This window comes from Pelecanus crispus, chromosome 10 (genome assembly GCF_030463565.1).
Source record: "Pelecanus crispus isolate bPelCri1 chromosome 10, bPelCri1.pri, whole genome shotgun sequence".
NCBI lineage: Eukaryota > Metazoa > Chordata > Aves > Pelecaniformes > Pelecanidae > Pelecanus > Pelecanus crispus.
In genome coordinates, this window is record NC_134652.1 from 10043506 (window position 1) to 10063364 (window position 19859).

Here is a 19859-nt window from a genome sequence, read left to right on the forward strand (position 1 = left end):
ACTAAATAAGTATTGGTTCCTATTTGTCTAAGTGTAACCCCATCTTGAACTTGGAATCAAAACATGTCCATCTCCTTAGCTTTTACTGGAGAAGTACTAATCAAAAGGTAATTCCAAAGAAAGTCCTGGGGGAAGTGCAAGGAATTCCTCAGTAAATGGGTGTTGCCTGAGGAGGCATCGCTAGCTTGGAAAACACAACTATTGGAGATCTCCAGAGATAAGAGTATCTGGGAACTGTCATGTTCAGAAAGCCTGCCAGGTAGTAAGTCAGCAATCAGAGGTCGCTTCAAAGGAATGTGAGAAGTGAATTAGTTGTTAGCTAGACCTTAGTTTGCCATGGGTTATCAGGGCATAAAAACCTTCCTAAAAGTTGCCGTAAGTTTCATTCCTATTGTCAGAGGAGGTTGTATGCTGTTTGAACTGCTGGTTTTCCAAGAGTAACGATTGAAAATTAGCCAAAATAGTCTGCAGATGAAGAGACACAATGTGCCATCCATGAGCTGGATATTAAACAGTGAAGCTCATTTGCTAACTGAGCAATTCACTTGGGGTACTGTGAGTTGGAACTGTGAATTTGAATTCAGCTGGAACTATCTGAGTACTGAAGTGTGGTAAAAGAAATAACAGGGTAAAGACTAGCCTCAGCTTAGATATACCTGGCTGTGGTTTATCTTTCAGAGTAGCTTTACAGCTGGGACTCTGGGGGCCCTAAGCTGGAGGAAAAAAAAAAAAAAAAAAAATCTTTGTCTTGCTTTTACAGAGAACTTAAAAACTCTTCTCTTGGATAGCTTGTAGCACGTCTGGTCTTTCTTCCTCCTCCTATTTCATTCACCCTTTGGTTTTCAGTTCAGACACCTGTATGAAAGATTGGGTTGAAGAAGGGACTGAGGTTGATGTTACGGAAAAAGGCTGACTTGGTGGTATGTTGCTTGCAGGGAGAGTTTGCAGGAGTAAGAGGTTAAAAGGTCAGTTGGTTTGGCCTCCTTTGGGAAGGAGGCATAGAAAGATGGGGAAAGAAGGGAAATTCTGTTTCCTTTTCCTATGTAGAAGACTAACACAAATGCTTACATCAATACAGAGGGGAAAAATAAAAACTCCTTTGGTAAAATAATGTTGTGTTAACAAACTAGAGTTGGGGAAGAGCATTCATCTTTCCAAGTAATTTTAAATTGCATCGGATGATGAAAGCTATTTACAGTAATGATACATCCAAGATGTATATTAACCTGCTTCTTAAAAAGGCAAGTCAATGTTAGGCACTCACAGATGGTTAACAGGGACTTGTGTTGCAAGCAAAGAATGCCAGTTCATGCCATTGTGATTTCATTTCATATTTAATCAACTAAAATAATCTTATTTTCTTTAAATATTTATTTTGAAAATATAATTTTTTCCCAACTTGCCATTTATAATAAACTGTCAAAGCTATACTCGGCTTCCCATGGGAAATTTATTTCCCTCCATTGTATGCACCCAGCCTCTTATTGTTAAATTTCAGAAGTGCAAAGCTGCCCGCATGGGTTTGGTTTGCCTTTAGCAAAACGGCAATAGTGCATTTTGTTCCAACAGACATTTCCCATCCTTGCATTGGCAAAGAAAAAGGGTCTGGCAGCAGATTTCATCGCAAAATTGAGTTACATACTCAGATCTAAATCCTGGATGTAAAATTCCCGATATTCTATGTCCTTCTCTGACTTCCAGAACTCATCACTGCCCTGATGATCAAATGGCTATGCTTTAAACTTTGAAAGCATTTCTCGTACTGTAAACAGGCAAAGTGAGTTTGTATTTTTAGCTTTGACGGAAGTATCTTGATGATCTGGAAAAGCGTGATGTCGTCAAAACTTTTAATTTTAAAACAAGGCTTTAAAAGGGATTGCCTGATCCGTGGTTAAAGGGTGACTAAGTTAAAACTCCAGTCTTCCTAATGCTATGAGAAATTTTAATTGTGCAACCTTCAAATTGCCACAGAAGAATTATTGGCATGTATATTGCTTTTTAAGGTGGCTAAGAGTTATTTTCAATTAGAGATTTCTTGACCTTGACTTCAGTGATAATATCTGCCTCTTTCTTCACTTCCAAATCACTGTTATTTGTAGTTTGCTCTTTAGGTCTGTCTATGTTCGACAATGTATTTCTGCGTAAGTCCAATGAAAGCTTGTTTGTTTTTTCTTAAATTATAATAATAACAATAATGATAATAATAAATCCCCCTCGTTCTGCCCTGCTTTCCCTGTTTCAGGGCAGAAGCCTGCTGGTGCTGTCTTTACAACACTAATTTATCTGTGTTTTATAGGGAAGGGAACAGTAACAAAAGGAGTGTTAGAAGACTATTGCTCCTGCGTAGGGGTTGTGGCAGCTTCAGACTTTATCGAGACATGTGTTACTTTACTAATGGCCATCAGGACTGAAAGGAACTTTTTGCTGACTTAATTATGCATCATTAAGTCAGACTGCAGTTAGGTCCGTTCACTGAGCTAACCCTGCACCCAGCAGAGTTAATATGCTCACGTAAAACTCGCCCTGCACGTGAGTTTGCATAACATGTTCATTAGGACTAAAGCAGGTAGAGATTATTTCCCTTTCGTAAGTCATATGGGGTGAGCAGAGAACGGGAAGTAAAGATATAATTGCTAGTAAATTTTCACAGCAATCCAAATGGGAGTAGGTGAAGTTATATGCAGTGTGCTTAGGGTTAACGCAGCTGTATCAGCTCCGAGCCCACCGCCTGCCTGCGCTGTGATCTGAGCTCCCTGCTATTGGCTGAGAGCAGGGGAGGGAGGCGAAGGAAGAAAATCCACCGCTTAATTTAGGCAGTGACGAATGGGTTGCTGTGCAGGATGTATCACTCCTGGATGTCTGGGGTGATGCAGATGCTAAAAAGGGAAATGCATTTTCTCACCACAACTCTACAAGAAGGTGTCATGGATGGCAGCTCACCCTGGCCTACAGCTTTTAGCGAGGCTGCTTAAGGTGCTCGGGGGGTGGAGATCTTAATCATATACAACATCATAGTGCCGTGATGCTTTCCCTTGTCTTGTCCCCCCACTTTTCCATGCTTTTGGGCTGGCTGACTCCACATCACAGCCCTTTTGTCCAGGCATTGGCATTTGCTTTTATATTATCTGGACACATCAAATGTGACACCCTTCTGGGCTATTTTGTTCCAGAGCTGTAGCTTAAATATGTTAAGCTGTATCTTGATTGAGCAGGCCTAGCCGGAGTATGTGAAAGACACAACAGGTATGTTTAAGCATCTCTGGCAGAGAATCGTGTAAGAAGCTTCTGCTTGGCTAAAAAATGATGCTGTCAGCTAATGCTGTTGAGAGAGTGAATTCAATTTTTATACTCGGTGTCTGAGCAAGTGGACATTGCTTGTGGAGGCTGCAGCTGCTGGTGTCACAGGCAGCCCAGGGAGGCTACATCGTGATTTGGGTGACTATATATCCAGGGCTCTCACATGCAATCTTTTCCCCACTTAGGATGGATTTTGGGGGAATACATTATTTTCCTGACATTCCTGGATAACCTTCTAATGATTGGGTTCCTACTGAAGTCATACTGCAGTGCTTTTATCGAGAAATGGATGTCATACAGCTGAATATTCTGGGCATGGCCACAGCACATATGAACATGTGTTACTTCCCATTTGTTATGAGAATCAGTGCCATGGAATGTCTAGTCTTAAGTCTTCCTTCAGCTCAAATGTAATTCCACATAGTGTTTTTTGTGGTATACTTTTCTTTAGATCGTAAGTGCATATAGGAACTGTACTGCTCACTCTGCATTTTAACCAGTACACTGCAGTTTCCTCCTCCTCGTCTTCGTTATACTGGCACAGCTGAATGTGTGGATGTCCAAGGAATGGGAGTAGGGAGGAATCCGGCTTATATGACAAAAGGAAAGCACAAGAAAGCTCAAGATCAAGGGGTGCTGTCTGGTATGAAGCCAGAGAGAACCATGGTAGGAACCATTGCACAAAATTTTGGGAAGGGTTTTCAGATTTTTTTAGTACAAGTCTGCTCTGGCATATGGTTGTGGACCACTAGTCTCACCTCATGGCCCTTTATTTGCAGCATGTGCTGGTTATAGGTTAGCCTGATGCAGATTTTGCTTAGTGTGATACTGAGATCCTGCCTGCATGTGCTGTGTGCTTGATGACATTCAGCCAAAGGCTTCAATGTGCCTCATGCAGGCCTGAGATCATAAATGGCTTTTATCTGTAGAATTTGGATGAACAAACGGTCTTTTCTTAGCCCAGCCCAGCCTTATTTGCTTTCTATTTTAGGAGATAATGATAATTGCTAGCTTTTCACATATATACCCAACTGTTTTGCCAGAGTTAAAATCAGGTCTAGTTAAAAGCCCTCTCAGCATAAGACAGTACTGGGCTGTTAGTTTACTTTGTTTCTAGACATTCAACATATCAGTGATATTAGCAGAATTGAAATAATGATGTTAATTTACTCTTGCGAAACACTTCAAGGAACCCAGGAAGAGTAAGTAAATGTCATTGTTGCTATAGAATAATGAAAGCATGTTATCAACCCCTTGTATCACACTTGAGCACAAGAGTAAGTGTGGCAACACCACCTTTTGCTTACAGGAAGCAATTAAACAGGTAGAGATACTTCATGGATCCCTATTTCCTCCATGTACCTGGTTTTGGCACCAGTAAAAATAAAGATAGTGGACTAGATAGACCTTTTGCGTAGAGATATTTTTGTATTCTGACTGCTTCAGAAACTCAGTTAGAAGCAAAACTAAATGCTTTAAAAATCTCTTTCTTGGTTCCATATCTGAGAAATTTCAGCTTCACAGAAGCTTCTTGGATAAAGATGAAGAAAGCAGGGAAAATACAGCAGATTTTTTGAGGGATTAATGTAACAGGGAATGTATTGCAGTTTGGCAGGACCCCAGGTCAGGAATGTGGAAGCTGTCACACTAGGGAGAAGCAGTAGTACTAGGAAGCTGAGAAATGGGTGCAGTTCAGCACCCACTGAGACTGGAGCCAAGATCCCATTTGTTGTCACAATCAGAAGGCAAATTGCGTGGTTTCAGATTTAGCATAAGGAAACGCAGAGTGGAAGGGACCTCAAGAGATGATGTAGTATCCTCCCAAAACCAAAGGCAAGGTCAGCATACCAAAGCCATCCTGACAGATGTTTGCTTGTCCCCTCCTCAGCCCCATGCTGGAAATTCCAGAGCCTTCCTTGGTGACCTGTTCCAGCCTTTGCTGCTGTTACGGAGTGGCATGGAGCCTTGAGCTGGCACGGAAGAGCAGAGGGATCTGTTACATGCTGTCAGTCCTTGTCATTTCATGATTTCAATTTGTAACGTTTGTCCTCTAGAGCAAAGTCCTGGTATTAGGACATCTCAGGGTTGCTTTTCAAGTCCACGTCGTGTCAACAGTCTGTGACTTGCATTTTATCACAAGATACTGTGGTGCTTAGTTCCTTTTTTAAAGGGTTTTGAGAAGAACAACGCTAGTGACAGAAAAAGGGACGTGCTGCAAATGGTGACCTGGATATCAGGAATGCACGGCATATATTTGGGGCTCTCTTGGCCCATTATCCAGGAAACAAAAGTCACGACATTTGGTGTCAAAAGAAGTGTCTCTTCCTTCATTATCAGTTGTGACAATAAACTTGGACTCGCCCTTTTGCAAGGTGTGGTGTTGTCTGGGCTGTAAACCTGTGAGGAGGCGAAGGTTTTCAGGCCGTACCTGCTCAGTCAGCTTGAGCAGTGCAGCCAGGATGATCTTTTCCCTGGTGCTTTGCTCAGATTGCTCTGTTCCTGCTGGTCTCAGTTTGGGTATAATAAAATAAGGAAAATCCTTTGTTACGGGCTGTCTCCTCTGTGGCTTCCATGTGTGCCTCAGCTGATGGGCGTTCCCTTTCTGCTTCACTGGTCTTCCAGGCCTTCCCTTCCCTCGGTCCCTCTGTCCCCTGAGGCTGGGCACAGAAGCTGTAGCACAGTCCTTGCAGTTCAGTGCTGTCTGCCACGTCAGTCTCTTCAGATCTTACCATGTGCTGAACTGCCCCTTACCAGGAAATCTCTTTGAGTGTTTTATGTTTCAGTGGAGAGGAGTGGGAGCCTGGGGCTGAGCCATAGATTTGTGATGTGACATAAGACGTTGTGGCATCCTCTGGGACAGAGGGCATTCAGTGCTCCTGGCTTCAGGTGTGCATTCTGTCATCAGAGTCTTTCGAATTCGCGGTGAAAAGTGAGCGTCAGCTACTAAGGTAGTACAAAAATCCCTGAGTGAGCGACCTTATGTGGATTGGAGATCATGAGAACTACAGTTTCCCGCACCTGCAGGTGGAAGACAGCATGCCCTGCCACGCAGCCTTCACTGTGGTCATACTGCTTTCACCGTTGCCTTGGGCCCTCCCTGAAGAAACGTCTCTCCCCTGGTCCGGCTGGGCTGTGCCACCGCCCCTGAGCCGGGTGGGCACCTTGGCCTTTGCTGCCACCCAACGGGCGAGCGCCGCAGTCCCGGAGATGCTCTCAGGCCTCCGTGTTAGCCTCATGGAAGCAGTCAAGACCTTGCTAAAAGCAAAACGAGAAATAACACTGATTGCTTTAGAAGACGGGAACTTTTTGCAGTGATGATTTCTGTAGCTCGTTCCTAACAAAATCTGAACAGCTTGCCTGGCAGTCTTTGAATCATAAACAGCATGAAAAACAGAAGAGGTACTTTCTCTCTTCTACTGAGTATGTCTGTAATGACAAAGATTGACTCTCTGCACAGGACCTGGGAAGCGTTTGAGAAAAGGAAGCCGTACCTTTGCATTGCTGTGTAATTCTCCCCTTTGGTTATCAAGTGTTGCGATGGGTGGGTGGTTGATGAGGGTTAATGAACCAAGTAACTGACAACAAATGCACTTGTTTGTTTATTTGCAGATTGTGCTGGCTGTGGAAGAGACATAAAAAATGGACAAGCATTGCTAGCTCTGGATAAGCAGTGGCACCTGGGGTGCTTTAAGTGCAAGGCCTGCGGGAAGGTCCTAACCGGGGAATACATCAGCAAGTAAGTAACCTCTGCATCCCTTCTGCACTCTCGGCATGAGTTCTTGTTGCCAGTGGAGAAGAGCTTGCAGCAAAGTTCACCTTTTGAAATCCAGTTTTGACCACCTTTCCATATACATCAAAATCTTTGTTCCCAGTGAGAGCTGATTTGGGAAAGGAAAGGAAACTGAAAAGTGCAACTGAAAGGTGGTGTATAATGATGGTAGTCTATTATTTAATACCAATACGGAAAGGGGTATATCTCCATGTCCCCACAAAGGATTCGGTGAGTTCCTGCATGTGTTTTCTGTGTTAGCCAGATAAAGCTTTGTGCCATTTTGCTTTCCAGTAGGTGATTTTGAGGGAAAAAAGTAAGAACCTGTCCATTGCTTGCCTTTGGTAGAGAATTGAGTAAACGCAATGATGTGATTGTCCTGACACTGTGTTTCTCATCTCCACATTAAAAACTAATGAAGAGAGTTTTTAGTGGAAGGAGGTGTAGAGGAAGAGAATGGGGAGAAGTGCTGTAATGATAAAATAGAGGGAATGAAGATACAGTGTCTGTTCCCCTCTTCAAGCATATAACAGAGAAGAAATAGGGAAACAATGTTTATTTCACAAACCTGTCATTAAGGGGTGTATAATATTTAATAAAAAGTAACATCTGTAATTTCTCAAAAGAAGTTCAGTGCCTGAGAAATACTCCTAGGCTGGCTAGTGTTTCCACTTTTACTATACGTTCCTTGTTCATACTAAAAAACTACATAACCTTACACTTAAAAGTAATTGGTTATACTCTTGCAGACTACAAAAGATTTTTTTGCTGAAGTGAGCAAAAAATACCTGCCTATGATAAAGACTGTGATCTACTATCATAGTTCCACTGATTCCCTAGAACTGCACCACCTGTAGGTGTAGAGCATCTGTTTTGGAAGAATAAGGTTTACTTCAGTGGTTTGTATTGGATGCATTTTCTTGATGGGAATTTAAGGAATAATTCTGAGAGGCACTAATGAGAATACAAATTTTTTTTTTCTTCTACTACAAAATATTTCCCTTGAAATCACTCCCATTTGCCTACTGCTGTTTGTAGGAGTTCCAGACTGAAGACAAGGGAAGACTGTAAGTCATGCTGTAACTTGTTTATTAAAAGGTGCTTTGTAATTTGTGGATTTTCTTTTTCAGAGATGGTGCTCCTTATTGTGAAAAGGACTATCAAGTTCTTTTTGGAGTCAAATGTGAAGCATGTCACCAGTTCATTACCGGGAAAGTCCTAGAGGTAGGTGTTTTGTAAACTAGAGTTTAGGAATTGGGCCATGTCCCATTATGTCCTCATGCAACTGCAAAGAATACAAAAATTCTCATAGGAAAGTTTTTTTTCTGCTGTTTTTAGAGCAAAGTTGCTAATTTTCAGAAATATTTTCAGTGTTTCAGCTTTGCAGTCATCAGGAAAAGTATGTGATAGGGAATGAATTACACTCATTTCTATGGATCTGTGGTTTCTATGTTCCTCTTTAAAGGTGATGTGCAAAGTCTATTGCACTGCTTATTCTGTGACAGATTTGATATATTTATAGAGGTAATTTGAGTATTGGAATCACTTTTGGCAACCATAAGTTTGCCAAAACTTACAACATGAGCTTTCTCTTCTTAAATAAGGCCAGATGATCTGAATGATGCTGAGAAGGTAAGAGGGAGAAATTTGCTGGAAAAGTAAATTATATGTTCAGAAATGAGAAGGCAGAAAACATCTGAACCATCTCTTTTGTTGACTCTTAGTTGGAGTCCTCAGCGTTCTCATTGAAACTGGGCAGATCTTTTTAGAGATGTGTATCTTTGTTGTCAGTACTGATCTCCATTTCCCATGGCTGTGATGAGTCCCCTTTGAGCTGGAATCCTTGAACTATGCATGGATCCTTCTGTGTCATCATTGAAATGTTTAAGGGGCAAAAATGCAGAGGACCTTCCTTGTCACACTGTCATTGAGATATGAGAAGCAAAACTGTTATCTCTTTTCCCTGTAGGAAACTCTGTTCAATGGAAAAAACCTAAGCTTTGAGCTGAGGTCTGGAGCTGGGTTGTATGGCTTGACTCCAGCTCCAGTGATTTTTAATAGTCCACTTTTCCTGGAAAGAAAGCATTTACATAATAAAGTTTGTGGAATAAATGGGGAACCATGAAGAACTTCAGTTTCAGGTGTATTTTGTGAAAAAGAAACTGGATGTACTGTGTGTTTTACAGTGAATAACAGAAAATAAACCTGAAAGTGTTTCAGAAATAAAAGCAGCTGGAATTTGCTGGTGAATGTGTATTACAGGTTCTCTTCTTTGTGTCCCATCTACTACAGATATAAAACCATATATTATTATATACTGTATGTGTCAGCCCTCATATGAGAAGTTCCAGGTTTGACGTAAAGTGGTAACAGCTTGTGGTAGTTCTGGAGGTTTCTCTCGTTCAGTATTCAGAGTATTAACCCGGATGGTAGCCACCAGATGAGGGACTCGGAATGCATGTGGACACCTGGTGCATTTGTCACTGCACCTACTGGAAGGAAGTACAATTTTTTAATTAGCCAGGCTCTTGGTCTGCCTCCTTTGCGATATGTATCTAGTTCCTTTGAAGACCTGCATAGCTAATTAGTGAGAACAGTCTTGAGTTTTCCCTTGAGTAGGAAGGCTGTGTCTCTGGCTTTAATCTAATGGTCTGCTACCATCTGCTTATCTATTCCTGTCTACTGATGAGTTTTTCAGTTTAGTACTGTGTCTTGGTGACACCATAGTTGCATTCCAGTGCAGGAAGCACTGCAGGAGAGAAGTAATTGGATTTGTGGGAGTGGGAAGCATAAAATAATTCTAAAATTATTTTAGATGCACATGATAGGTGCTCTATCCTACAAGCAATGCAACCTATTCAGAGGCATGGAGATGGAAATGATAAAAAAGAAGATTATTGGAGTCTGTGGAGAGCTGGAAAGAAATAAGCTATTCCTATTTGGAGCCTTTTGTGTAGTGGATGTGACTATAGCAAAGTTACACTCATATTACTCTTCCTAGCATCAGTGAGAAAGAAACCTAGCTTTTTGAGAGGATCATGAGCTATATCCTTTCAGAACTGAAGAAGTTGAGATTAAGGAAAGATAAGTTCGATTGAACTAGGATTTACCTGTCCATCAGAATCTAAACTAAAGATCAGGTTATTGGAGACATTGTGTCCCAGGCAGAACCTTGATGCAGTCATTTTGTCCCCAAGGTTGGTTTCACGCTCCACAGTTCTTATTCTTCTGATGGCTATTTATTATCAGAAGAAGACACAACATTTTGCTGAAGCAATGAAATGTCTAACCTCTTGCAAGGATCCAGCTCTTCTAAGAGTCAAAATCAGATAAAAAAGATAAAGATTTTTCCATTTGACCTAGCCCCTGCAGAATCAGAATGTGCCAATGAATTAGAAACAGACCCTTTGAATGATCTTACCAATACATGGAAATATTAAGCATGCTAACTTCTGGGTAAGACTAGAAATTTTGCTTGAATATTTGTGGCTCTGATTATCAGAGGCACAACCCATTATAATACAGTAGAGGGCAGCAGTAGTTCTCAATATGTAACTAAGACCAAACTCCTCTAAAGCCTGTAGTGCACTCATATAACGCAATTCTTTCCTGATCTGTTCAAATGACATTTGAAGGCTGACTGCTATCTGAAAGGTGTGGATCAGATGAGTCCTTAGAAACTTTCACAAAAAAAAATCAGTACTGCGTAGTCAGGGAGGCCATTCAGACATTGGCTTAACTGCGTTACAGTATGTATTAGCAGCCTGGATAGTCCATGACTAGAGTTCTCCAGGTATCATCTGGGAGTGCAGATGCAGGAGAGACATTCAAGCACGTTCTGTCATTAGGTGTTGCTTGAAAAGATTAGAAGATACAGGTGAGCAGCTAACATTCAATAATCAGAGCAATTTATCAGAACCGTGGGCTAGTCTCTTGGCTCATCCTAGAAACCTTTTACAGTCAGAGATGCACAGTTCCAAAGGGGCAGTACTTAATGCCTCTAAATTAGACTAAAGGAACTAGTAAGTCAGAACTTAGGATGAGAAAATCATGTGTCAGCATGTGTGTCCCCTTTGGACAGAAAAGGTAGTCTAAAGGATGGGGTCAGAGCATGACATAAATCCTCTGGTAACAACGGAGATGAGAGATCGGAAGCAGGCACAGGGCCATGGCAGATAATTCACAGAACAGGATGCCACAGTTCAGGGAGGGCTGCAGACCTGTTTGAGGCAGGACAATTAACAATATCCTTATCTAGTACAGGAAATCACCCACAACCTTTCAGTACCCCTCAAGTTTTAATTTAGATGAAGCTTGAGATTCTCACAGAAGGATTACTGTCTTCCCTCTTTGTTTCCTTTGGCAACATTTCTTTGGCAAATTTGGGTATTTTTGATGATTTATATCATGTGGGTTTTCTCTTGTCCTGCTGCCTCTCTTGGGAAGGAAACCACATTCTTGGTGTGATGGAGCACAGTTACAGGAACTGTCTAGGTAGAGGTTATGCTGTCACTGACCAGCCCAAGTTATGCCTACTAATGTCAGGTGGGAAAAAAACCAAAACACTTTGTATTTTGCCTTTGTTAATAAAAATGATGGTAGTAAATTCACTGATCAGTATCTTTCATTTTATTTGTCAATAAAATAATTTTTTATGTCAGGAGCAAAGTATACTATTTCATCATCTTCATCAAAAGAAATGATTAGAAGAGATTGGAGGGAAGTATATAGTACATTGTATACAAACACTTCCCTCTAAGGGATCCTAAGTGATTAGCAGCATGCAATTGTAGTGCTGCTTTATTTCCTGCTTATTCTTAGTAAGTCTGGGACAGTCTGTAGAAAAACTGAAGGCAAATGAAAGAAACTTAGCTTTGGGTTCACAGAGGCTGGTGGTATCTATTTTTTCAGTAAGAGATTAATTTTTTTGTTTAAAGAGAAACTGAGATTCTTTGCAACATTGCAGGCTTGCAGCTCCTGCTCATTTTTGTCCCTCAGTATGCCTTAGCATCTCTGAAAAATCAGGCTTTCAGTCTTCTGCAATGAGCAGCCAGCAAGAGAGAGAACCACTCCTGATGGGGACCTAAGAGTCTTCATCCCAGACACAGCTGTGCTGTGCCCCTGGTAGGCACCCTCAGCAAAGCCTGTCAGAAAGGCCAAGGTTTGAGTTTAAAGCTTGAGATTCAAACCTTGAGAGGATGGACTCCCTCCAGCCATTCTGTAGAGGTGATCCCTCTGCTCAGTTAAGAAATGCATTACTAGAAAAACAGTGCTTATTTTGCTAATATCCACACACCATGGAAGAATGCTCTTTTTTCTAGGCCATAAATCTAACAACTTTCAATAGCCATGAAAATATGCAAGAAAAATACCATGTGCATTTAAGTCAGCTCAGATATTTCTCATGTATTATTTGGCATATAACTTTCTGTGACAAATAGTCACGGATGATAGATGAGTGCATGCCAACACAATAAATGTGATAAGTATCCAACATAAAATAGATATTGCGACTTTCTTGAGCATATCAGATACTTTAATACTTGAGTATTTCAGGATAATGTTGTCAAGGCAACAGAGATCAGTGTTCTTCCTTGGGTTTCTCCAGCAGAAAGGAATCTTTATTTATGAAAAATTACTCATTTCCCATTAACTCAGGTGAAAAACATTTTTATCAGGCAATAACAGCATAGTGAGAACGAGGACTTTCACACAGACTTTCCACTAAGCTGTTGTTTTCATAGCTTCAAGGCTTGCCTATTGGAAGATGCCTATCTGATCCTAATCCTGCAAATTTCTCTGCAGACATGTGTAACTCCAGAAATCTAAGTAAACTTCAGCACATATTTAGCTATTTGAAAGATGCTGGCCTAAATAATTTGTGGATAGTGGTTATCATACACAATATAGCTATTCTTCCAGGGCTTAATTCAAAATATGTTAAATCAATGAGAAGCTTTCCATTGATTGCAGAGAATGGTGGATCATGCCTGTATCCATGTAATTAATACATCTCTGCTTATCCAAAGTGTTTTACAAAACTTCTTAGTAGTATTCTTCTAGTTCTGCAGAAAGAAGACATCAGGGCATAAACAGGTGGATCATTTGCATGAAATCATACAGAAAGCCTGAGAATAAGATTCAGGTCTTAACAATTTTAACGTTTTTTGGCTGTTACTGATACGAACAGGATTTGATCTCATGATCTAGAGATCGAGATGTATATATCTACTATCAAATCCCTCGACCATCTTGCTACTCTACCCATTTATTTTTTTACTACTACTTGCTTAATATTCATTTGCAAATAAAAGGCCAGTCTGTGATTTCTCCTGGCTGTGCATAGCCCAAGTTCCTGTTCTGATGGGCTGCTGCCTGCCCTGTGTTTGTTTCCTGTGCACTGTTGAAACTTGCACCCCACCTTGTAAGCAGTGGCATAACGCCATTTTAACAGATGGGCCTGAAAAGAGAAATGCCAGAGCACCAGAAGGCTCCCTTGACTTCAGCCTGCAAGGTCAAGTTCTAAATGTGTGTTTGATATTGTAATTTATGCTGTTTCCCCTGATTTTAAAGAGGATTAGTAATTTAAGATGTGGTATTTAATGTGAAGAGGTTTCATACTTGTAGACGCTGTTACTTCAATGTGCCAGAATTTTAAGATGTCTCCTCGGTGCTGCAACTAACTGTGAAAGATGTCAATTCTGAGACACCTTGACTTCTAAAGTTAGAAATAAATAATAATTATGGGGGAGGGAGAACCAAACAAACAGCAAAAGCTGCTATGGTTGTGTATGGAAACTATCCCTATTTAAGAGGCGAGGAATGTGAGCCAGAGGGGCCTGGAAGTTTCTTCAAGTATTGTTTTCAGAGCTAGATTTAGAAACCTGTGCTGTGAGTGGTTCAGAGAAGTTTCTGCTGATTATTTATGTGTGAATGAGTCTGTTCTAAATAAATAAATAAGAAATAAACGACAGTAGCAACATTGCTGGTTCCCATATGAACTGTAAATGATTTATTCAAACAATGCCTGTTTATGTTGTCCAAGGATGTGCTTTCTGCCAACACTTAACCATGCAAGCAACTTCGCTAATGTGAGTATTAGTATTCCGATGCTTCAGTTGATTGACTTTAAGGGGAAACTTGGTCGCCTAGATGTTTAAGTAGTTTATTTTAAGGAGATTTAGGCTCATAGCTTACGTGAAAACAGCACCCTTTTCTGCAAAGATCCATGCAGTACAGAGTTCAGTTAGGTACTTCAGTATGTTCATGTGTCTGGTCCTGTGTTCTTACACCGGTACACTTTCTAGATTGAGGAACCATGCAGAGAATCTCTTAAAACAAACAGAGATTTATTTCAATTCCATTCAGAAATGTTACATGAAAGGCTAACATATATTCTTCTGCTGAATGAAATATTTAGCAAGGCTGTTTTCATAGTGGTTATGCAGGAAGTATCACAAAATGTGTCATTTACTGGACTTTAATGATGCAACTGTACTGGTAATACAGGTTAAGGTGATTTAAAATTTTAAACACTTTTATAAATGAAGCAATTGCTGAATTGAACAAAGACTGACGATATGATGAATCCAAACGGGTTTAGTTTTGGTGGTACGTTTACGTTGTGATAAATAATATCCCTGAAGAATGTATTACCATTCTGTTTCCATATCACTAGGCATCAACTGGTTTGGGTGTTTTATAGGTTTGGGAGAGACTTTGCTCCCAACCAGTATCTCCCAGTCACCATTGTCATCTTCACACACCATAAAAATGCAGGGGGAGAGGCTACACAACACATGAGAAGAAGCAGTGGAGTTTAGTGCATGCTTTGTTAGTTCTGTGATTGGCTTTGTTTGTGCTTAATTTTACTGCTGTTACAATAAATGAGAAAACGTGAACATGTTGCCTGAATGTCCCAGGTGAATGGTAAGAAAAAGCAGAAGCATGTGCTGTGATCGTTTGCTCTCTCAGTTGGATAGGTATATGCTGCAGACCGCAGGGCTTTTTTGACTGTGGAAAATACCTGCTGGGAGATCGAACAGGGTCAGTGCACAGGGCCCACTGTAAATTCATCAAACGCTCATACGGTGTGTCTGAAGTGTCATCTCACCCAGAATGTGCAAACAGGATAAAGGGATACACCTACCGGTGTGAGAAGTGGCCCCAGCGCTCTGCCTGCATTAATCTGAATTGGACTACAGTACAATCTCAGTGTAACTAAGTGTTTCTGACAAAACTAGACAAACACCCAGGAGGCTGTATAAATTCTTCAGAAGCTGTGGAAGTAATGTTTAATTACTTCCAGAGAAAGAGTGCTGATTTCATACTCGGCGAACGCCTTTCCCCAGGGGAAAAATGTTTGGAGTCATATCAACATCAACTAGTGACACAAGTGATGAGAAATGGTCCTGCCCCTGCCTGGGCCGGTATTCTTCCCCCTTTTCCTTTTTCAGAATGGGTTGGCTGAGTTACTGCTGGCCTGGGTTTAATGTGCGGGGAGGATTATTTGTTTGTTTTGGTGGGTGTGTGCAGGAGAGTGCGTGAGTGCGAGCAGAGGAGGAGTGAGGCTCAGGGCTGGGTGCAGTTACAGGCGCTTCCCTGTGAGCTGGTTCGGTGAGAACATAAGCCGTCTGCACATCCCTTCTGGTAGTGCTCTGAATTTGAACAGAGGTGGAGGGAGTCTGCCTGCCCGGCTGAGGAGGGAATGGACTTAGACTGAAGAATTATCATCAGAAGGTAAATCCCTTCCTGTGAGCCTAGATCTGAACTGGAAGGGGCCATGGCTTTCTTCTGGGGGGGAGAGGGGGGTGCAACTTTGTGATGTGACTGAATAGCTTGCCAGTGATACCAGAACAGGGTACTTGTACTTTTGTTCCTGGGCACCGGTACGATTTTTGTAAAGGCTGTGTATAATTCTGTGGCTCAGATAAAGACAGTGCAGCTAACATGTTCTTAAGCTGCCAGGTAGAGAAGAGAATGGCACAGAGCTTGGGCTCTCTGATTGCAACACTATGATTCTTTATCTCAAATAGTTCTTAACATAGTTTGTTGGCTCTTTTGGTCACTTCTGGAGATCTGTTGCATAGAAGTAAGGTTAGAGTTTGTTTCCAGTTTCCCTCCCTTTTTGCCGAGAAATGTGTTTTATCAATTAATGTAGAATGCTGATTTTTTTTTTTCCTAATGTGGGGTTTGTTTGCATAAAAATGGGGAAATGAAAAGTTTAATAATAACTCAGGATATGGGTGAATGGTTCAGACCATTCAGGTTGTCTATGTAGCTGAGCAGCAGCATAGATTTAACTTAATTAGTCTGCCCTTCCTTGATGAAGAATATGCTAGATGTAATTGCCTAGAACTCCACACCATGCACAGGGTCAAACGTCTAGAATAAATATACTTCCAGAAAAATAACGTGAATTGCTTCATGTAAAAATCTTTCTAACAGGATTTTGGTGATTTTGTTTCGTGTCCCCCCCCCATCTCAAAAGATTGAATTTGGCAAGAGGGGTATCTGTAGTTGGGAAAGACTTGACAGATAAAGATGACAAAAGAGTGTCTGAAGTTGTCAGAGCACTAACAGAAGTTCAGTTGCTATGGCAGCATAATCACAAGGCATTAACTTCTCGGGAATGGTTGGGAAACCATCCTGCAGTCAATTTGAACATCGGTAGGAAGGAGAGGAGTGTTAAGAGGATGTAGGGATGGTGAATAAGAAGAGCAAGTTGTAACAAGTAATTTGAAAAAATAACCAATTAAAGCTTCCTTATTGCCACAAAGACATTTGTGAAATCTTGCAGGTGCTTACAAAAATAGGGCTTATCTGTATAAATTGCTTTCCTGAGTACAGTGTTGCTAATTAGGCTCTGTATTTCCTAGCACAGTATCTTTAGCTTTTACCTTTTTGATTTAGTTAAACTAGTGAGTTTCTTGCACTAAATATTATTGAAAAACTTTAGCAGGCTGATTGAAATACTTTAAAATGACATTTCAGTAGAGGCATATATATTAGTATAAAGTTTCTTGCCACCAACAGCAGCCTTTGTGATATATAGCCAATGCATGTATTCCAGTACATCAGGTACTTAAAACAAGTAGCTTTTTCATGTCTTAGAGGTGCACATAACACATACCAGTTTTCAGTAGAAGAGTATTGTACCCTATTTTTCTTGTGACATAGCTGTATTAAGAATTCAGTTACATGGTTGTCACTGCAGAACACGTCTTGTTCTCCTCTTGCAACAGTCTGCTTTAGGAAAAACGTAATACTCTATTTTTATTTTGTAGCATCCATTGCTGCTTCTGTTAAACCTTTGCATTGTGCTAGTGCTACCTGCCACAATCACCCACAACATAAAATTAATAATGATCCCTGCACCAAAGTACGTACACTGAAAACAAAACTTCCTCCAGTGTCGCAGTCTCACTGTCAATTGGGATGTAGTGATAGGGGAATGTGAGGCACTCTGTAGCAATATGAAATTATTTCAGCCAGTTACTTTTTGTTTCTCCCGGACTGAGATCACAATGAAAAATGGATTAAGTGGTGAAATATTTTTTTGCAGGATTGTGATCTTTCATTTTTAAGTCTTGCTTTAAGTCCTCCTACCAGTGGAGAGTTTGCTACTGACTTCTAGAAGAGCAGGATAGGACTTAGACCTGTCCCCCGTAAACAGTAATTGTTGGGAAGAATGCAGCAATAACATGTTTGAAACTTGAAGTCAAGAGGAGCCTGTTGGGGCAAGTCTATAGCTGCCACCTGTTTGTAACAGGCTCCATCCGGGTATCCTGCTTAATGTTCACTCTGGGAGGACTCAGTCCCCTCTCTCTTTTGTCTGCTGTGTCAGGGTGCTTTAGTGGTGTGGGGGGAAAGAAAAACAAAAACAAAAGCTATGTCTGGAATCTCTAGGGTCTTTGAAGTCCACAGAATTAACACCTGTCTTTAGTGAGCAGGTGGTTTATAGATGAAGAAATATGATACACATGAGTATTTTGTGGGTGATTAAATGTTTGAAATGACCACCTGGAGCACAAAATGGGTGGATTTTAATTACATGCTCGTACTACATTAGAAGATCATACAGGTCTAATAGTTCTTTGGATAGATATCTGGGATGTATGACATTTATTACAAGCCTTTTTCTTTGTAAGAAGGAAAAACAGCACACAGCAAGAGATGCACCTTTTCATCACCAGCAACACAGATACTCTGGCATTTAAACTGTCTGTGATAATAGCTTGGGATGTTTTGTGGTTTGCAGAAACCACTCTGAAATCAGCACCATGAATCATTTGAGTTTGGCTTAAAATGTTAAGAAATGGACTTTTACATGTAGGGTTCGGAGAGAGAGATTTGTAATCTGTACAGATGAATCTTCTGTTGCTTTGAATTCTTTAAAGCAGTTGCATCTTGTCTGGCAAATGTTTTTTCTTACCAATGAGGAGAGTGAGAACTGAGGCAGAAAACGACTTTAAGCAGACTTATCTCAGCAGCACGCTTGAACTACTACTGTTGAGGCAACAACTGTGGAGACCCTGTACTCAGCTGAAAACTGAATGGCAGCAAATGATGTTAGGTATCCTTTTCTGCTTTATGTCCATCACCTCCTTCCTGTTCATTGCCATAGTAATATGTTGTATCATGGCTATTTTGTTGGAATAGTTTTCCTGTGGTAACTAGAAATCTTGATTTTATATGGAGCTGAAGAAAACAACGTAGGGAGTAAAATCCCTGTGTCTTGGCTCTGACAAACTCTGACAGGATGTTCATGCCAACTAGGATTCGAAAGTATGCCTGCATAGTTTTGCATCTGTAACTGGAAATCACATGTATCAGTAGTGAGAAAACTGACAAATAGAACAAAAAAAACCAAACTTCTGCCAAAACTAAAAGGCTTTGCTTTTATCAGAGTACATGTTGGTGGTCTGACATTTATTCAAAGTTATTTTATTTGAAAAAGACAACTGTTTATCTGCACTAACTATCCACTGGTTACCTTGATGTCCTTTGATACTTCCATTTTAAATTTAGTGTAACATAAACACTTTGGCCAGAGTTACAAAGCAAGGATTCCTGAGAAATGTCTGGATGTAGTGAAATCCAGGCTCATTATTATGTATTGGTGACTCCACAGTTAAGACCACTGTGGCTGGGAGGAAAAATATTTGAAGAAAATCTGTCCCTTCCCTAGATTGTCATCTGTTGCTTGTTGTGACCTCTTGCTGAAAGAGATTCCCAAAGGTAGCATTGCAGTTAATCAAGGATAAAACCCATTCTTTAGACTTTTTAAAGCATTATTGGATCAGAATAGCTGGCATGACAGTGACTTTTAGCATCAGTTTGCTGCATTGAGTGTTTCATGTCTGCTTTGTTTCTTACCAGCTACCTTTGTTTAATGTTTTCTGGTTATTTTCTACAGGTGTACTGTGTGTGACCTCATGCTTAGTTTCTTTCCCCCCTCCTTTGGCCTTCACAACTTTTCTTTCTCTGTTGTTCCTGGGACACTCCCTCTGAGCTGAGTGCAGACATCAGAATGGAGACCGGGCTTTGCTAAATCGCATGCCAAAGGTTGCACAGTTCCTGAAACAGCCTTCTGACACAGAACTGGAAAGACAGTTTTATGTTAGATGAACAAGAAAATCAGCTACAGTTATTTGGATCTAGTGGTGTGCTACACAGAGGTCTGGCAGGGCTGGGAGTCTGAGAATTTGAGTTCTCTGCTTGTCTCTGCTGCAAGCATTAATTTTGATCCAAGGCAACTTGCTTAATCTCCCAAGCTCTCAGTTGCTTCATC

The 19859-nt window shown here is 40.8% G+C and overlaps 1 protein-coding gene across 1 annotated transcript in view; it reads left to right on the top strand.

The window, feature by feature from the left end:
* ABLIM1 (actin binding LIM protein 1) overlaps positions 1-19859 on the top strand; it is a 107574-nt gene that overhangs the window by 25653 nt on the left and 62062 nt on the right. Inside the window, exons 6-7 of the mRNA XM_075718025.1 lie at positions 6907-7033; positions 8197-8290. Of these exons, the coding sequence (XP_075574140.1) occupies positions 6907-7033; positions 8197-8290 (221 nt within the window). The remainder of the gene's footprint in view (positions 1-6906; positions 7034-8196; positions 8291-19859) is intronic.